General features: G+C 48.8%; 1 protein-coding gene across 1 annotated transcript; it reads left to right on the forward strand.

Annotated features, from left to right (window-relative positions):
• The first annotated feature begins 6,442 nt into the window (after positions 1-6,442).
• Positions 6,443-6,661, forward strand: LOC122115342 (LYR motif-containing protein 4-like). The gene has a single exon (XM_042688776.1). It carries the CDS (start codon positions 6,443-6,445, stop codon positions 6,659-6,661), a length of 219 nt encoding a protein of 72 aa, XP_042544710.1.
• Positions 6,662-13,814: the final 7,153 nt, after the last annotated feature.

The following is a 13,814-nucleotide window of genomic DNA, read 5'->3' on the forward strand; positions in this document are numbered from 1 at the left end:
GCTCCCTCTCCATCTCTGCTTCCCACAGAGTAGATTTTGCTGATTATTTGCCAAAGGCATCATTTCTTTTTTTTTTTCTGGGGGGGAGTCCGGTCGTGGGGCCTGAACTCTAGGCCTGGGCACTGTCCCTCAGCTCTTCAGCTCAAGGCTAGAGCTCTACCGCTTGAGCCACAGTGCCACTTCCAGCTTTTTTTTTTCTTTTTGCTCATGTGGTGCGGAGGAATCGAACCCAGGGCCTCAGGCATACAAGGCAAGCGCTCTACCACTGAGCCACCTTCCCAGCCCCAAAGACATCATTTCTAACAGGCTTCTCTGTCTTTTGTATTTTCTATTAATTAGGAATGGATCTAGAAGTATGAATGGATTCAGATTTTGTGACATGAAAATAAATTCTTTTATCATCTGGTTATCTCTATGTCACAGCCACTGATATGTTATCAGGGATTGTAAAATAGCAGTTTTAATTTTGCCATGCCTATATATAATACCTGAAATACTCATAAATATAACTATCTTAACTTGCCTGCTGCTTGTTTGGTTACCCAAAGGTACAGTTCATATTAGAAGGAGGACTAATGCCTATATCTTGCCAGTTTCAAAATTGAGTTCATTTGATATATGAGTTTAGGGAGGAAGTTAGGAAAACTGATGGCTAAACTCCATGGCTTGGTTGTTAATAAGGAACCACATCCTAGACTGCTGGTGTTAATAGAACAACTTGTGACATACAAGCAGGGTCCTGGGGCTGGGAAGGTGGCTCAGTGGTAGAGCGCTTGCCTTGCATGCTCGAGGCCCTGGGTTCGATTCCTCAGCACCACATGAGCAAAAAGAAAAAAGCCGGAAGTGGCACTGTGGCTCAAGTGGTAGAGCGCTAGCCTTGAGCTGAAGAGCTGAGGGACAGCACCCAGGCCCAGAGTTCAGACCCCATGACCGGACCCAAAAAAAAAAACAAAAAAAAAAAAACAAGCAGGGTCCTGCTGACCCACAATCTACAAAAATGACAACCCCAGCCTGACCATCCAAAGCCAAACACTCCCCCGACCTGATGTGTTCAAGGAGTTGATGACACATAACCCAGTCTCCTGAAGCTAATGACACATTTACCCCATTTTCAGGACTGACCTTCATCTCCATAAACTTAATAAAGCTTGTGGTCTTGGGATCTCTAGTTCAGTGCTCCTTCTTGAGCTTGACCCCACTCTCCTCTGGAGGGGGGCACTTTTGTGTTGCTGTGCTTTAGTATTAATAACCTCCTGCTTGTTTCCTCTGTCTTTTGATATGAGACCAAAACTTCTGGCCTTAGGACCCAGTAACTTCAATCCAGTGACATATTTTGCTGAGCCAAACTTGGAGGCTTATCCTCTGATTCTCTGATTCTGATAAGCCTACCTGATTCCTTCGTAGTTTTATTCTCTAACATCCTGGACCATTCTAAGACTTGTGCAACAGTGGAGATTTGCTTCTCTTTCTCTTGTCTAGAAACACCAGATAATTACCCATCAATTTGCCTTTTGTATCCTCAGCCACAACTACTGGGATAATAACATTTTGGACGCTTTGTCATTTTCTCTCATTTCTGCTTTCTTCTTGGTTGCACAAAGACAGTTTTTCTGTTCAGGGTCATTTGGAAGTTTTATCTTAGCCAGCTCTAACATGTAACTTTCTATAATTTTTAGACTCATGTAAAACCAAAGGGGAAAAAAAATGTTTCAAAGGACCTTTGAGCTGGTTGCCTGTGGCTCCCCATAATCCTAGCTACTCAAGAGGCTGAGAGCTGAGGGTCCCAGTTCAACATCAGCTGAGGCAGGAAGTCTGTGAGACTCTCATCTCCAATCAAGCACACAAAGCTAGGCTGGCACAAGTGGCTCACACTTGTAATCCTAGCTACTCAGGAGGCTGAGATCTGAGGATCAAGGTTCAAAGTCAGCCTGGGCAAGAAGATCCATGAGACTCTTATCTCCAATTAACCATCAGAAAACCAGAAATGGCATTGTGGGTCAAGTGGTAGAGCTCTAGCCTTGAGTCAAAGCCCAGAGTTCAAACCCCACAACTACTGGGGGAAAAAAAAAACAAAAAAAGCTCAGGAACAGCACTCAGACCCGAAGTCAAAGCACCAGGGATGGCGCATGCACACACACACACACACACACACACACACACACACACACACACACACACATACACACACACACACACACACACAGAAAAGGAAAGAAAAAACATTTTAAGCTGGGCACAGGTGGCTCATACCTATAATAGCTTCATGCATGGGAGGCAAGCACCCTACCACTGAACCATCTTCCCAGCCCAAGATTTCAGTTTTGCTTTGATATAATCTTTTCTTGCTGTTCCCCTATATTCTTTTTCTTTTTTTGGTTGGTTGTGGGCTTGACTTCTAGGCCTGAGCCCGTCTCTGAGCTCTTACAGCTCAAGGTTCTACCACATCAGCCACAGCGCTACTTCTGGTTTTCTGGTGGTTAATTGGGGATAAGAGTTTCATGGACATTCCTGCTCCGGCTGGTTTGGAATCTTGATCCTCAGATCTCAGCCTTCTAAGTATTTAGGATTATAGTCATGAGCCACTGACACTCAGCTATTCCTCCCTTTTTGAGGGGAATGTTTAGACTGTAGCATTAGGTATTTAAAGTACATACATTGAGCCAGGCGCCAGTGGCTCATGCCTGTAATCCTAGCTACTCAGGAGGCTGAGATCTGACAATCGTGTTTTAAAGCCAGCCCAAGCAGGAAAGGCTGTGAAACTCTATCTCCAATAAACCACCAGAAAATCAGAAGTGGTACTGTGGCTCAAGTGGTAGAGCACTAGCCTTGAGCTGAAGAGCTGAGGGACAGTGCCCAGGCCCAGATTTCAAGCCCCACAACTGACAAAAAAAAAAGTACATACATTAAAAAGTACATACATTGTATTTTGATTTTTTAAATTTTTTTCTTTTTTGGGGTACAGTCATGGGGCCTGAACTCTGGGCCTGAGTGCTGTCCCTCGGCTCTTCCACTCAAGGCTAGCACTCTACCACTTGAGCCACAGTGCCACTTCCGGCTTTTTTCTTTTTGCTTATGTGGTGCTGAGGAATCGAACCCAGGGCCTCAGGCATGCAAGGCAAGAGCTCTACCACTGAGCCAACTTCCCAGCCCATGTATTTTCATTTTTATAGGGGCTGGTAGCTAAAAGTTGCCTTAAGTTTCAGAGGAGACTTAGAACTGGGATTTTGGAACAATGTTGGAACTGTTAGACTATGGGAGCTCACAGAAACTGACTGAATGCCTCTTGCATTATGAAATAGCCAGGAATGTTTTCAGGGCCAGGGGTAGGCTTTTATAGTTTAAGGAGATACATTTGGGTATAAACTTGACAAGGAGTGGACTTCTGATGGTTAATTTCGTTTATTTATTATCTATTTATTTAGTGCCAGCCTGGGCACTATCCCTTGGCTTCTCCTCTTAAGTCTAGCAAGCTATCACTTGAATCACAGCTCCATTTCTGGCTTTTTTTTTCCTTTTAGGGTTAATAGAAGGTAAGTTTTGGGCTGGGAATATGGCTTGTGGCAGAGTGCTTGCATGAACCCCTGGGTTCAAATTCTCGGTATCACATAAACAGAAAAAGCCAGAAGTGGCTTGTGACTCAAGTGGTAGAGTGCTAGCCTTGAGCAAAAGAAGTTCAGGGACAGTGCCCAGGCCCTGAGTTCAAGCCCTAGGACTGGCAAAAAAAAAAAAGTTTCATGGTCTTTCCAGCCTAGGCTGGTTTGGAATCACAAGCCTCAGACCTCAGCCTCCTGAATAGCTATTACAGGTATGAGCCACCTGTGCCCAGCTTAAATTTTTTTTTCCTTTTCTTTCGAGTGTGTGTGTATGTGTGTGTGTGTGTGTGTGCGCATGCACCATCCCGGCCCTGACTTAGGGCCTGAGTGCTGTCACTAAGCTTTTTTTTTATTTTCCCCAGTAGTTGTGGGGTTTGAACTCTAGGCCTGGGCGCTGTCCCTGAGCTCTTCAGCTCAAGGCTAGCGCTCTACCACTTGACCCACAATGACATTTCTGGTGGTTAATTGGAGATAAGAGTCTCATGGATCTTCTTGCCCAGGCTGACTTTGAACCTTGATCCTCAGATCTCAGCCTCCTGAGTAGCTAGGATTACAAGTGTGAGCCATTGGTGCCTGGCTTCACTTCTAGCTTTGTGTGCTGAATTGGAGATGAGAGTCTCACAGACTTCCCACCTCAGCTGGTATTGAACTGGGACCCTCAGCTCTCAGCCTCTGAGTAGCTAGGATTACAGGCGTGAGCCACCAGTGCCTGGCTTCATTGTTTACTTTCACCTAAGTAGGAGCCTCCTCAGACTCCATACTTGAACAATCTTTTCTCTACCCAGCAGTGACAGGTGTACTTTAAAGATACAGATTTTGCCAGGTGTCAAGGATTTAGAGGGTTCGTGTCTATAATGCTAGCAACTCATAAAGCTGAGATCTGAAGATCACACAGTTCACAGTCGGCTGGGGCAGAAAGTTTTGCGACTCTCCACTGAACTACTAAGCAGCAGGAAGTGGAGCTGTGACTCGAGTGGTGGAGCCATAGCCATGAGCACAAAAGCTCTGGGACCGCGCCCAGGCCCTTGAGTTCAAGCTTCAGAAAAAGAAGAAAGGAAAAAAAAAAGATACAAATCTGCATTCTCCAAGTTGTCCTGCTTGTTGTTCTTGTCTTGGCCTTATTTGTTCCCCGTGGCCCTCACAATCTATAATTATTAATCTGGGTACTGATTTAGGCAGGAATGGCAGTTCTGAAAAACATGACAGACTGAACAGCCACATTCACCTTCTTCCCTCCCCAAACTCACTAAAACTACAGTGAAGAGCTTCTGTCAGCCCAGCACTCAGAAGCAGGGACACAAACGGCTAATGCTAACTATGCTGCAAACGTAAGAAAATCATACCATCAGCTAGGGCGAGGGTAATGAGCCCAATCTAGATCATAGATTCCCTCAAAGGCTCCTTTACCTCCTAAAATGAGGTGCAGGCCATGAAATAAGGACTGGAAGCTGTCAGAAGACCAAGCTGTTGGAATCTGGGTCATCTCCAATCGCAGCAGAGGACCGGAGGTTTATTCTCTGGAGAGGATTGGACAGGATCTCTAGCGCAGAGGCATAGGCACTGTGAGGACTGGGGTCTCCTTCTAAATCAGGCAAGGATGTGAGCGTAAGCCCCGCGAAAGCAGAGTCGCCCCCGACGGCTTCCAACTTGTCTCCCGGGAAGCCAGCAGCCATGGCTTTGCCCCTAAGTACAAGGCCAGGGAATGTTTCCTCAAAGCAGACTGGCCAGGGCAAGAAGAAGGACCTCCTGTTAACATCTCCAGAGAGATTAGAGAAGACATTGTGCCTGTCTTGGCTTTTTTTTTTTTTTGGTCCGGTCGTGAGGCCTGAACTCTGGGCCTGGGCGCTGTCCCCCAGCTCTTCAGCTCAAGGCTAGCGCTCTACCACTTGAGCCACAGCGCCACTTCCGGCTTTTTTTTTTCTTTTTGCTTATGTGGTGCTGAGGAATCGAACCCAGGGCCTTGAGCATGCAAGGCAAGCGCTCTACCGCTGAGCCACCTTCCAGGCCTTGTGCCTATCTTGTAAGAAGAGCAGGTTATTTAAAAGAAACAAGCATCAACAATAACTACAAGTCTTTGGAATTTAAAATTTCACAGGAAGGGTTGAAAGAGAAATTTGAGGCCAATCTTCCAGAAAGTGTAACAAATAGACAGAGGAGGGAAAAATTAGGAGTTTGGTCCAAGACACTCAACATTTGAATAATAGAAATAGAGAAAGAGCCAGACGGGCTGGGAAGGTGGCTCAGTGGTAGAGTGCTTGCCTTGCATGCATGAGGCCCTGGGTTCGATTCCTCAGCACCACATAAGCACAAAAAAGCCGGAAGTGGTGCTATGGCTCAAGTGGTAGAGCGCTAGCCTTCAACTGAAGAGCTGAGGGACAGCACCCCAAGCCCAGAGTTCAAGCCTGGCCCCACGACTGACCAAAAAGAAAAAAGAGAGAAAGAGGCCAGGCACTATAGTCCAAGCCTATAATCCCAGCTTCTCAGGAGGGGGAGATCAAGAGAATCAAGGTTCAAGGCTACTGGGGGGCAGTTGGTGTTTAGGGAGATCTCTAACAACAAATAAGCCTACAGTCCCAGCTAGAAGGGAGGCTATAAGAGGACATGGCAGTCTGAGACAAGCCTGAGCAGAAATGTAAGACACTACTTCTCCCTCCCCCCAAAAATGGCTAGGAGAACTGGTACAAGACCCCTCTGCCATCCCCAGCTACCAGGGGCCAGTCACTGTGCTAATTTGTGGGCAGTTTTCACATAGGCTGAAATATGGATTGAATTAAACTTGGAAGCTCCATGAAGATTTTCTTTCTTTTTTTTTTTTTTGCTTTGCTTTGCTTCTCCCCTTTTCATCCAAAATGGTAGCTTCCAGCCACATACAAGTGTTAGATCTGTACCAAGTGATGCTGGGAAAGAGCAAGCATTTCAACACCTACGATTACAGAACGTATGCTGTCAGGAGGATTAGAGATGTCTTCAGAGAAAATGCAAACCTAAAGCGTTCTGTAGAAATGCAAGCTCTAGTGAATGAAGCCAATGTAGGCCACTGGCAGGTCCTTATTAGTCAATTGCATTAGACTAATAAGCTTACCACTGAGACTCAAGAGAAGCCTGGGAGGTAGGGAGCTAGGGACCGACCATGGACCATGCTCAGTCCATTGTATGTGTGGGCTGGGGCTTCCAACACTGCGTGTACACAGTTATTACTCTGCTTGCCCTGTGGGAGCTGATAAACTGTGTTTTGTTTCTTTTCTGTGGCAGCTTTAATGTGAAAGGATGGCTAGCCCGTTAGAATGAAGTGCGGGAGGTCACTCGCATAATGCTATGTATTTTTGTGTCTGCTCCACCACACCCTCGTTACGCAGCTCAGCCTTATCTGACAGAGCATTTCTATGGTGCTTTGTTTCTTAGTCCTTAATGAACAGAAGTCTCTCCCTAACCTTTTGCACCAAATTAAAAATCAAAATAAAACAGAGCTGGGCGCAGGTAACTCAAGCCAGTAATCCTAGCTACTCAGGAGGCTGAGAGCTGAGGATCACAGTTCAAAGCCAGTTCAGGCAAGAAAGTCCAAGAGACTCTTATCTCCAATAAACCCCCCAGAAAACAGGATGTGGCACTGTGGCTCAAGTGGTAGAACTCTCAACTTGAGCTGAAGAAGAGCTCACAGACAGTGCCCAGGCCCAGAGTTCAAACCCCACGACCAACAAAAACAAACAATAAAAAAAAAAAGAAAACAAGTGATGGAGCTTTAGTTCAAGGGTTGAGACACCTGCCGAGTGAGCGTGAGACCCTAGCTCAGACCTCAGAAGCTCCCACACAAGAGAAACAAACAATACATAAAGTATGAAAAAGAGGGGGAAAAGGTATCAATTAAAAATTAAAATTCTGGGGGCTGGGAAGGTGGCTCAGTGGTAGGGCGCTTGCCTTGCATGCATGAGGTCCTGGGTTCGATTCCTCAGCACCACATAAGCAAAAAGAAAACAGCCGGAAGTGGCACTGTGGCTCAAGTGGTAGAGTGCTAGCCTTGAGCTGAAGGGCTGAGGAACAGCACCCAGGCCCAGAGTTCAGGCCCCATGACCGGACCCCCCCCCAAAAAAAAAATTAAAATTCTGGGCTGGGAATGTGGCTTAGTGGTAGAGTGCTTGCCTAGCATGCATAAAGCCCTGGATTCAGAGTACCACATACACAGAAAAAGCCGGAAGTGACACTGTGACTCAAGTGGTAGAGTGCTAGCCTTGAGGAAAAGAAGCTCAGCTACAGTGCCCAGGCCCTGAGTTCAAGCACTAGGACTGGCAAAAAAAAAAAAAAAAAAATTAAAATTCTCAGCTGGGCGCTGGTGGCTCTGGCCTGCTGTAATCCTAGCTACTCAGAAGGCTGAGAGCTGAGGATCTTAGTTCAAGGCAGCCACAGCAGGAAAGTCCCATGAGACTCTTATCTCCAATAAACCACCAGAAAACCAGAAGAGCCACCGTGGCTCAAGTGGTAGAGCACTTGCCTTGAGCTGAAGAGCTGAGGGACAGCGCCCAAGCCCAGAGTTCAAGCCCCATGACTGACTGACTAAATAAATAAATAAATACTTCTCAGGACTAAAGGACTTACAGAACTATTTTGATTTTTTTTTTTTTTTTTTTGGTCGGTCGTGGGGCTTGAACTCTGGGCCTGGGCGCTGTCCCTCAGCTCTTCAGCTCAAGGCAAGTGCTCTACCACTTGAGCTACAGCACCACTTCTGGTTTTCTGGTGGTTTATTGGAGATAGGAGTCTCACGGTCTCTCCTGCCCGGGCTGGCTTTGAACCGCGATCCTCAGATCTCAGCCTCCTGAGTAGCTAGGATTACAAGCGTGAGCCACCAGCGCCCGGCCAGAACTATTTTGAAAAGTGACTCCAAATGTTCAGAGCGATGGGTGATTTGAATCTAACCCAAGACACCAGCATGGAAGGTCAGAGCACTGAGGACACATAAGATCCTGAAGCTTCCAAAGCAGAAAAGCAACTTGTGAAGATCAGCACAAATTAGAATGCCTGTGGACTTCTCAATAACTCTAAAGAAAAAAATAACTTCCAAGTAGAAAAATATAATAGCTGGGTGCTGTAGCTCAGGCCTATAATCCCAGCTACTCCCTCCTGAGGCAGAGATAGGAGGACCAGGGTCTGAGGCCAATGCTAGGTAAAAACTTGGGATCCTATGTGAAAGAACTAAAATACAAAGGGTTGGACCATGGCTCAAATGGTAGAGTGTTTGCCTAGAATGCTTGAGGCCCTAAGTTCAAATATCAGTATTACCTACCTGGGGGTCAGTGACTGACTCTGCAATACTAGCTACTCAAGAAGCTGAGGGTTTTTTGTTGTTGTTGTTGTTCTGTTTGGGGTTTTTTTTGTTGTTGTTGTTCATGGGGCTTGAACTCTGGCCCTGGGCGCTGTCTCTCAGCTCTTCAGCCCAAGGCTAGTGCTCTACCACTTGAGCCACAGTGCCACTTCCGGCTTTTTCTGTGTATGTGGTACTGAGGAATCAAACCCAGGGCCTCATGCATGTAAAACAGTCTACCACTGAGCCACCTTCCCGGCCCTCAAGAAGCTGAGATTTAAAAAAAAAGAAGTCAAAATGGAGATGTGGCTCAAGAGATAGAGACCAGACAGAAGAGGAAGAAAGAAGAAGGAAGAAAGGAGGAATAAGAGGAGGAAGAGGAAGAGGAGGAAGAAGAAGAGGAGGAGGAGGCTGAGAAGATGGCTCATAGTAGAGTGCTTGCCTCACATGCACAAGGCCTTGGGTTTGATTCCTAAGCACGACATAAACAGAAAAAACACAAGTGGCACTGTGGGTCAAGTTGGTAGAGTGCTAGCCTTGAGTTAAAGAGCTGAAGGACAGCACCCGGCCCAGAGTTCAAGCCTCACAACCAACCAAAAAAAAAAAAAGTGGGGGCTAGGAAGGTGGCTCAGTGGTAGACTGCTTGCCTTGCATGCATGAGGCCCTGGGTTTGATTCCTCAGCAAAAAGAAAAAAGCCAGAAGTGGCGCTGTGGCTCGAGTGGTAGAGCGCTAGCCTTGAGCTGAAGAGCTGAGGGACAGCGCCCAGGCCCAGAGTTCAGGCCCATGACTGACAAAAAAAAAAAAAGGAGGAGGAAGAAGAAGATGACGACCCCACAAATATTGGGTGCTAGTGGCTTACACCTAGATACTCTGGAGGATGAGATATGAGAATGGAGGTATGAAGTCTGCCTGGGCAAGTATATCCATGAGACTCATCTCCAAATTAACCACTGAAAGCTAGAAATGGAGCTGTTGCTCAAGTGGTAGAGCACTAGCCTTGAGTACAGTAACTCAGAGACAGTGCCCAGGCCCTGAGCTCATCCCCCAGGATTGGTACAACACAGAAAGCCCCAGTTGAGGCCTAGGATTGTGGCTTAGTGGTATGGTAGAGTGTTTGCCTAGCATGCATGAAGCCCTGGGTTGGATTCCTCAGTACCATATAAACAGAAAAAGCCAGAAATGGCACTGTGGCTCAAGTGGTAGTGTGCTAGACTTGAGCAAAAGAAGCTCAAGGACAGTGCCCCAGCCCCTGAGTTCAAGCCCCAGGACTGGCACACACATACACACACAAAGTCCCAGTTGAATACTCCCTTTGAACTCTTTGAACATCAGCATATAGGGGTTAAAGGTTATACTTTGAAATCAATCCTGAGGGGCTGCTGGTGTAATTCAAGTGTTGGAATGCTTGCCTAGCCTGTACAAGGCAGTGGATTTAAGCTCCTGTACAAAAAATAAAAATTCTTAGCTACTTGCTGTGTTACTTTGAACAAGTTCTTTAACCTCTCTGAATCTGTTTCCTTAACTATTACATGGGAATAGTACCCTTGTATACAAAACCAGTGAGTGTCTAGCATACAGGCCAGTCGCTTCAAATGCTACCTATTTCATGAACCATGAATGGCAGGACTTTCACTACTTGTTATTGTCCATCTTGGTATGCCTCCTTCAAAGTTGTCTTACACACGCTGGGCGTCTAGGAAAAGCATTACACTGGCTGTGGAATTCCTTGCTGCTTTTGAGAGGTTTCATTCTCATTCACAGATTCCTGAGGACGACTAAAACCGATGCTGAGTGTCCCGGTCCAGCGGGATGCACAGAGGCCGGGGGCCAGCGCCGCCGGGGCTCCACCGTCGCCATGGCAACCCCAGCGCCAACCTCCGACCGCCCTTGGGAGGGGGCGGGGTCTCGACTGGAGGCCCGCGCGCGCCCGCCCGCTTCGGGTCCAGCTCCAGGAAGTGTCCGGGTGCCAGGCGGGCGCTGCTCTCGCTCTGGCCACACGGTGGCGGCGCAGAGCCGAGCCGTGCTCCCACCTGGGAAACGCCGGAAAGGCGCCGCCTCGAGGTCGGGCCTCCAGGGTCCTCACCCCAGCCGGACACGAGCCGCCGGCGCCGGGTTGTTTGCCTGCTCTCCTGATTCGCCCTCCACCCGCGGCGACGAGCCCGGGCCGCCCCGCGCAGCGCACCTGGCGGGCACCAGGCCGCTAGCACCCGGCGGCGGCGCCACGCCTGACCCCAGCCCAGGCCGGCCTGGGACCGGCTACCACTGCACCGGCCCGCGAGGAAGGCGGTGGGCTCGCACTCTGCTCCCCGCTGCCACAACGCTGGGCCTCCTCCATCCCGGGAGCAGGCAGAGGCCTCGGCCTCCGCGCCCCAAGCGTCCCCGGAGAGTGGGCCTAGCGCTGGCCGGCCAGTAGTGAGAGGGGCTCGGGGGCGGGGCCTCGGCTTGGGGGCGGGGCATCCAGGGGCGGGGTCTCGGGCGCTGTTCCCTTGGGCCGCGTGGGGTGACGGGAGCTGGGCCAAAGCGGAGCCGGGAGGGGGGCGCCGCTCGCGGAGGGTGGGGCCGGCTCCCGGCCAAGTAACTGGGGGCCGCCTGGGTTGAGGACCCAGCAAACCAGGAGGGCCCAAGGCGGGGAAGGGGCGGAGACAGGAACCCCGCCTACTTTCCGGACCAGGTGTTTAGAACCAGCCCTGAAATCCTGGAACTCAATCTAGGAGCTGGATGTGGGCACCGACCCTGTTTTTTGTTTGTTTTTGTTTGTCGGTCGTGGGGCTTGAACTCTGGGCCTGGGCGCTGTCCCTCAGCTCTTCAGCTCAAGGTGGGCGCGCTACCATTTGAGCCACAGCGCCACTTCCGGTTTTCTCGTGGTTCATTGGAGCTAGGCTCATGGACTTTCCTGCCCGGGCTGGCTTTGAACCGTGATCCTCAGATCGCAGCCTCCTGAGTAGCTAGGATGACAGGCGTGAGCCCCCGGCGCCCGGCTGTTTTGATTTTTTTAGGGATCGGCGAGCGAGTAGGGGCTCGCAGCATGACCTCGCACTCGTTTCTCCTGCTTGTCAGGGACTGCAGGCTGGTCCTCCAAATGTTCAGAGGTCAGCTGTTCCCATTTCCCACATGGCTGATTGGGCCCCGCTCTGAGAACCTGACTGAGGTCCCTCAGTCATCCTTCCGTTTCAACAAAATTGGGGGTTGCAGACTCTTTGGCCACAGTCCACATCTAGAAAGATCTTCAAGCCTCAGAGACTTCTTAGTGGCTCCAGAAGACTTTCCTACAGGTAGGGTGGGGAAACCAAACTTAGCTGGTACCTTTCTCTTGCCATCTTTGCACCTAGATCTCTAGGTGAGGGCTGGAGACCTGGTGTGCCCTTCAACCCCCTCCCTCCAACCCAATAGCTAGGAAGCATGAACTGCCCAGGAATAGAACTGAAATGCAAGGCCCTTGGAGCCCTTTTCTTTTTGTCATGCTCTGTCTTTGGGACTAGATAAGCCTTTCCCTCAAAAAGGAATTTTTTTTATTATTTTTTAAAATTTTTGTCCGTTGGGCTGGGAAGGTAGCTCAGTGGTAGAGCGCTTGCCTTGCATGCATGAGGCCCTGGGTTCGAATCCCTAGCACCACATAAGCAAAAAGAAAAAAAAGGCTGGAAGTGGCGCTGTGGCTCAAGTGGTAGAGCGCGAGCCTTGAGCTGAAGAGCTGAGGGACAGCGCCCAGGCCCAGAGTTCAGGCCCCATGACCGGACTATTTTGTCCGTTGTGGAGCTTGAACTCTGGGCCTGGGCGCTGCCCCTCAACTCTTCAGCACAAGGCCAAAGCTCTACTATTTGAGCCACAGCGCCACTTCCGGCTTTCTCTGTTTATGTGGTGCTGAGGAATCGAACCCAGGGTTTTATACATGCGAGGCAAGCACTCTACCACTGAGCCACCTGCCGAGCCCTTCAAAAAATAATTTTTGCCGGGCACTGGTGGCTCACGCCTGTAATCCTAGCTACTCAGGAGGCTGAGATCTGAGGATCGCGGTTCAAAGCCAGCCCGGGCAGGAGAGACCGTGAGACTCCTATCTCCAATAAGCCACCAGAAAACCGGAAGTGGCGCTGTAGCTCAAGTGGTAGAGCGCTCGCCTTGAGCTGAAGAGCTGAGGGACAGCGCCCAGGCCCAGAGTTCAAGCCTCACGACCGACATAAAATAAAGTAAAATGTAAACATAAATGCATTTTGTTTAAAACAGTAAACCTTCTCTGGGTACCAATGGTTCACACATATATTCTAGCTACTCAGGAGGTTCAGATCTGAGTTTGGCAAATCTAAGAGATACTTATCTCCAGTTAGCAAAAAACTAGAACTGGAGATGCTGCTCAACTGGGGGCAAGCCAATCATGAGCAAAAAAGCTGAGCTAAAATGGGAGGCCCTAGGCTGGGAAGGTGGTTCAGTGGTAGAGTGCTTGCCTTGCATGCATAAGGCCCTGGGTTCGATTCCTCAGCACCACATAAGCAGAAGGAAAAAAAGCCGGAAGTGGTGCTATGGCTCAAGTGGTAGAGCGCTAGCCTTGAGCTGAAGAGCTGAGGGACAGCGCCCAGGCTCAGAGTTCAGGCCCCACAACCGGACCCAAAAAAAAAAAAAAAGAAAAAGAAAAGAAACTTACGTAAGTAAGCTAAAAAAATGCAAAGTCCTTGCCTTTTCTGCTGATACATCTGCACTGTTTTTCTGTATATTTTTATATTTACATACTGAAGAGAATGTAATATGTAAATAAATATGAAGAGATTATTGTACATATTGCTTTTTGCCTTGCTATTTTCAGACAGCGTATTTGAGTAAACACAGCATAAACACCTTATATCTTTTTTTTGGGGGGGGGGGGCCAGTCCTGGGGCTTGAACTAAGAGCCTGGGCACTGTCCCTGAACCTCTTTGTGCTCAAGGCTACTGTACCACTT

Source organism: Dipodomys spectabilis, unplaced genomic scaffold, assembly GCF_019054845.1.
Source record: "Dipodomys spectabilis isolate Male_0828 unplaced genomic scaffold, ASM1905484v1 ptg000118l, whole genome shotgun sequence".
Classification (NCBI taxonomy): Eukaryota; Metazoa; Chordata; class Mammalia; order Rodentia; family Heteromyidae; genus Dipodomys; species Dipodomys spectabilis.

Excerpts from the sequence above, each read along its gene's own strand:
- LOC122115342 (XM_042688776.1), top strand. The coding sequence starts at position 6,443 with ATGGTAGCTTCCAGCCACATACAAGTGTTAGATCTGTACCAAGTGATG.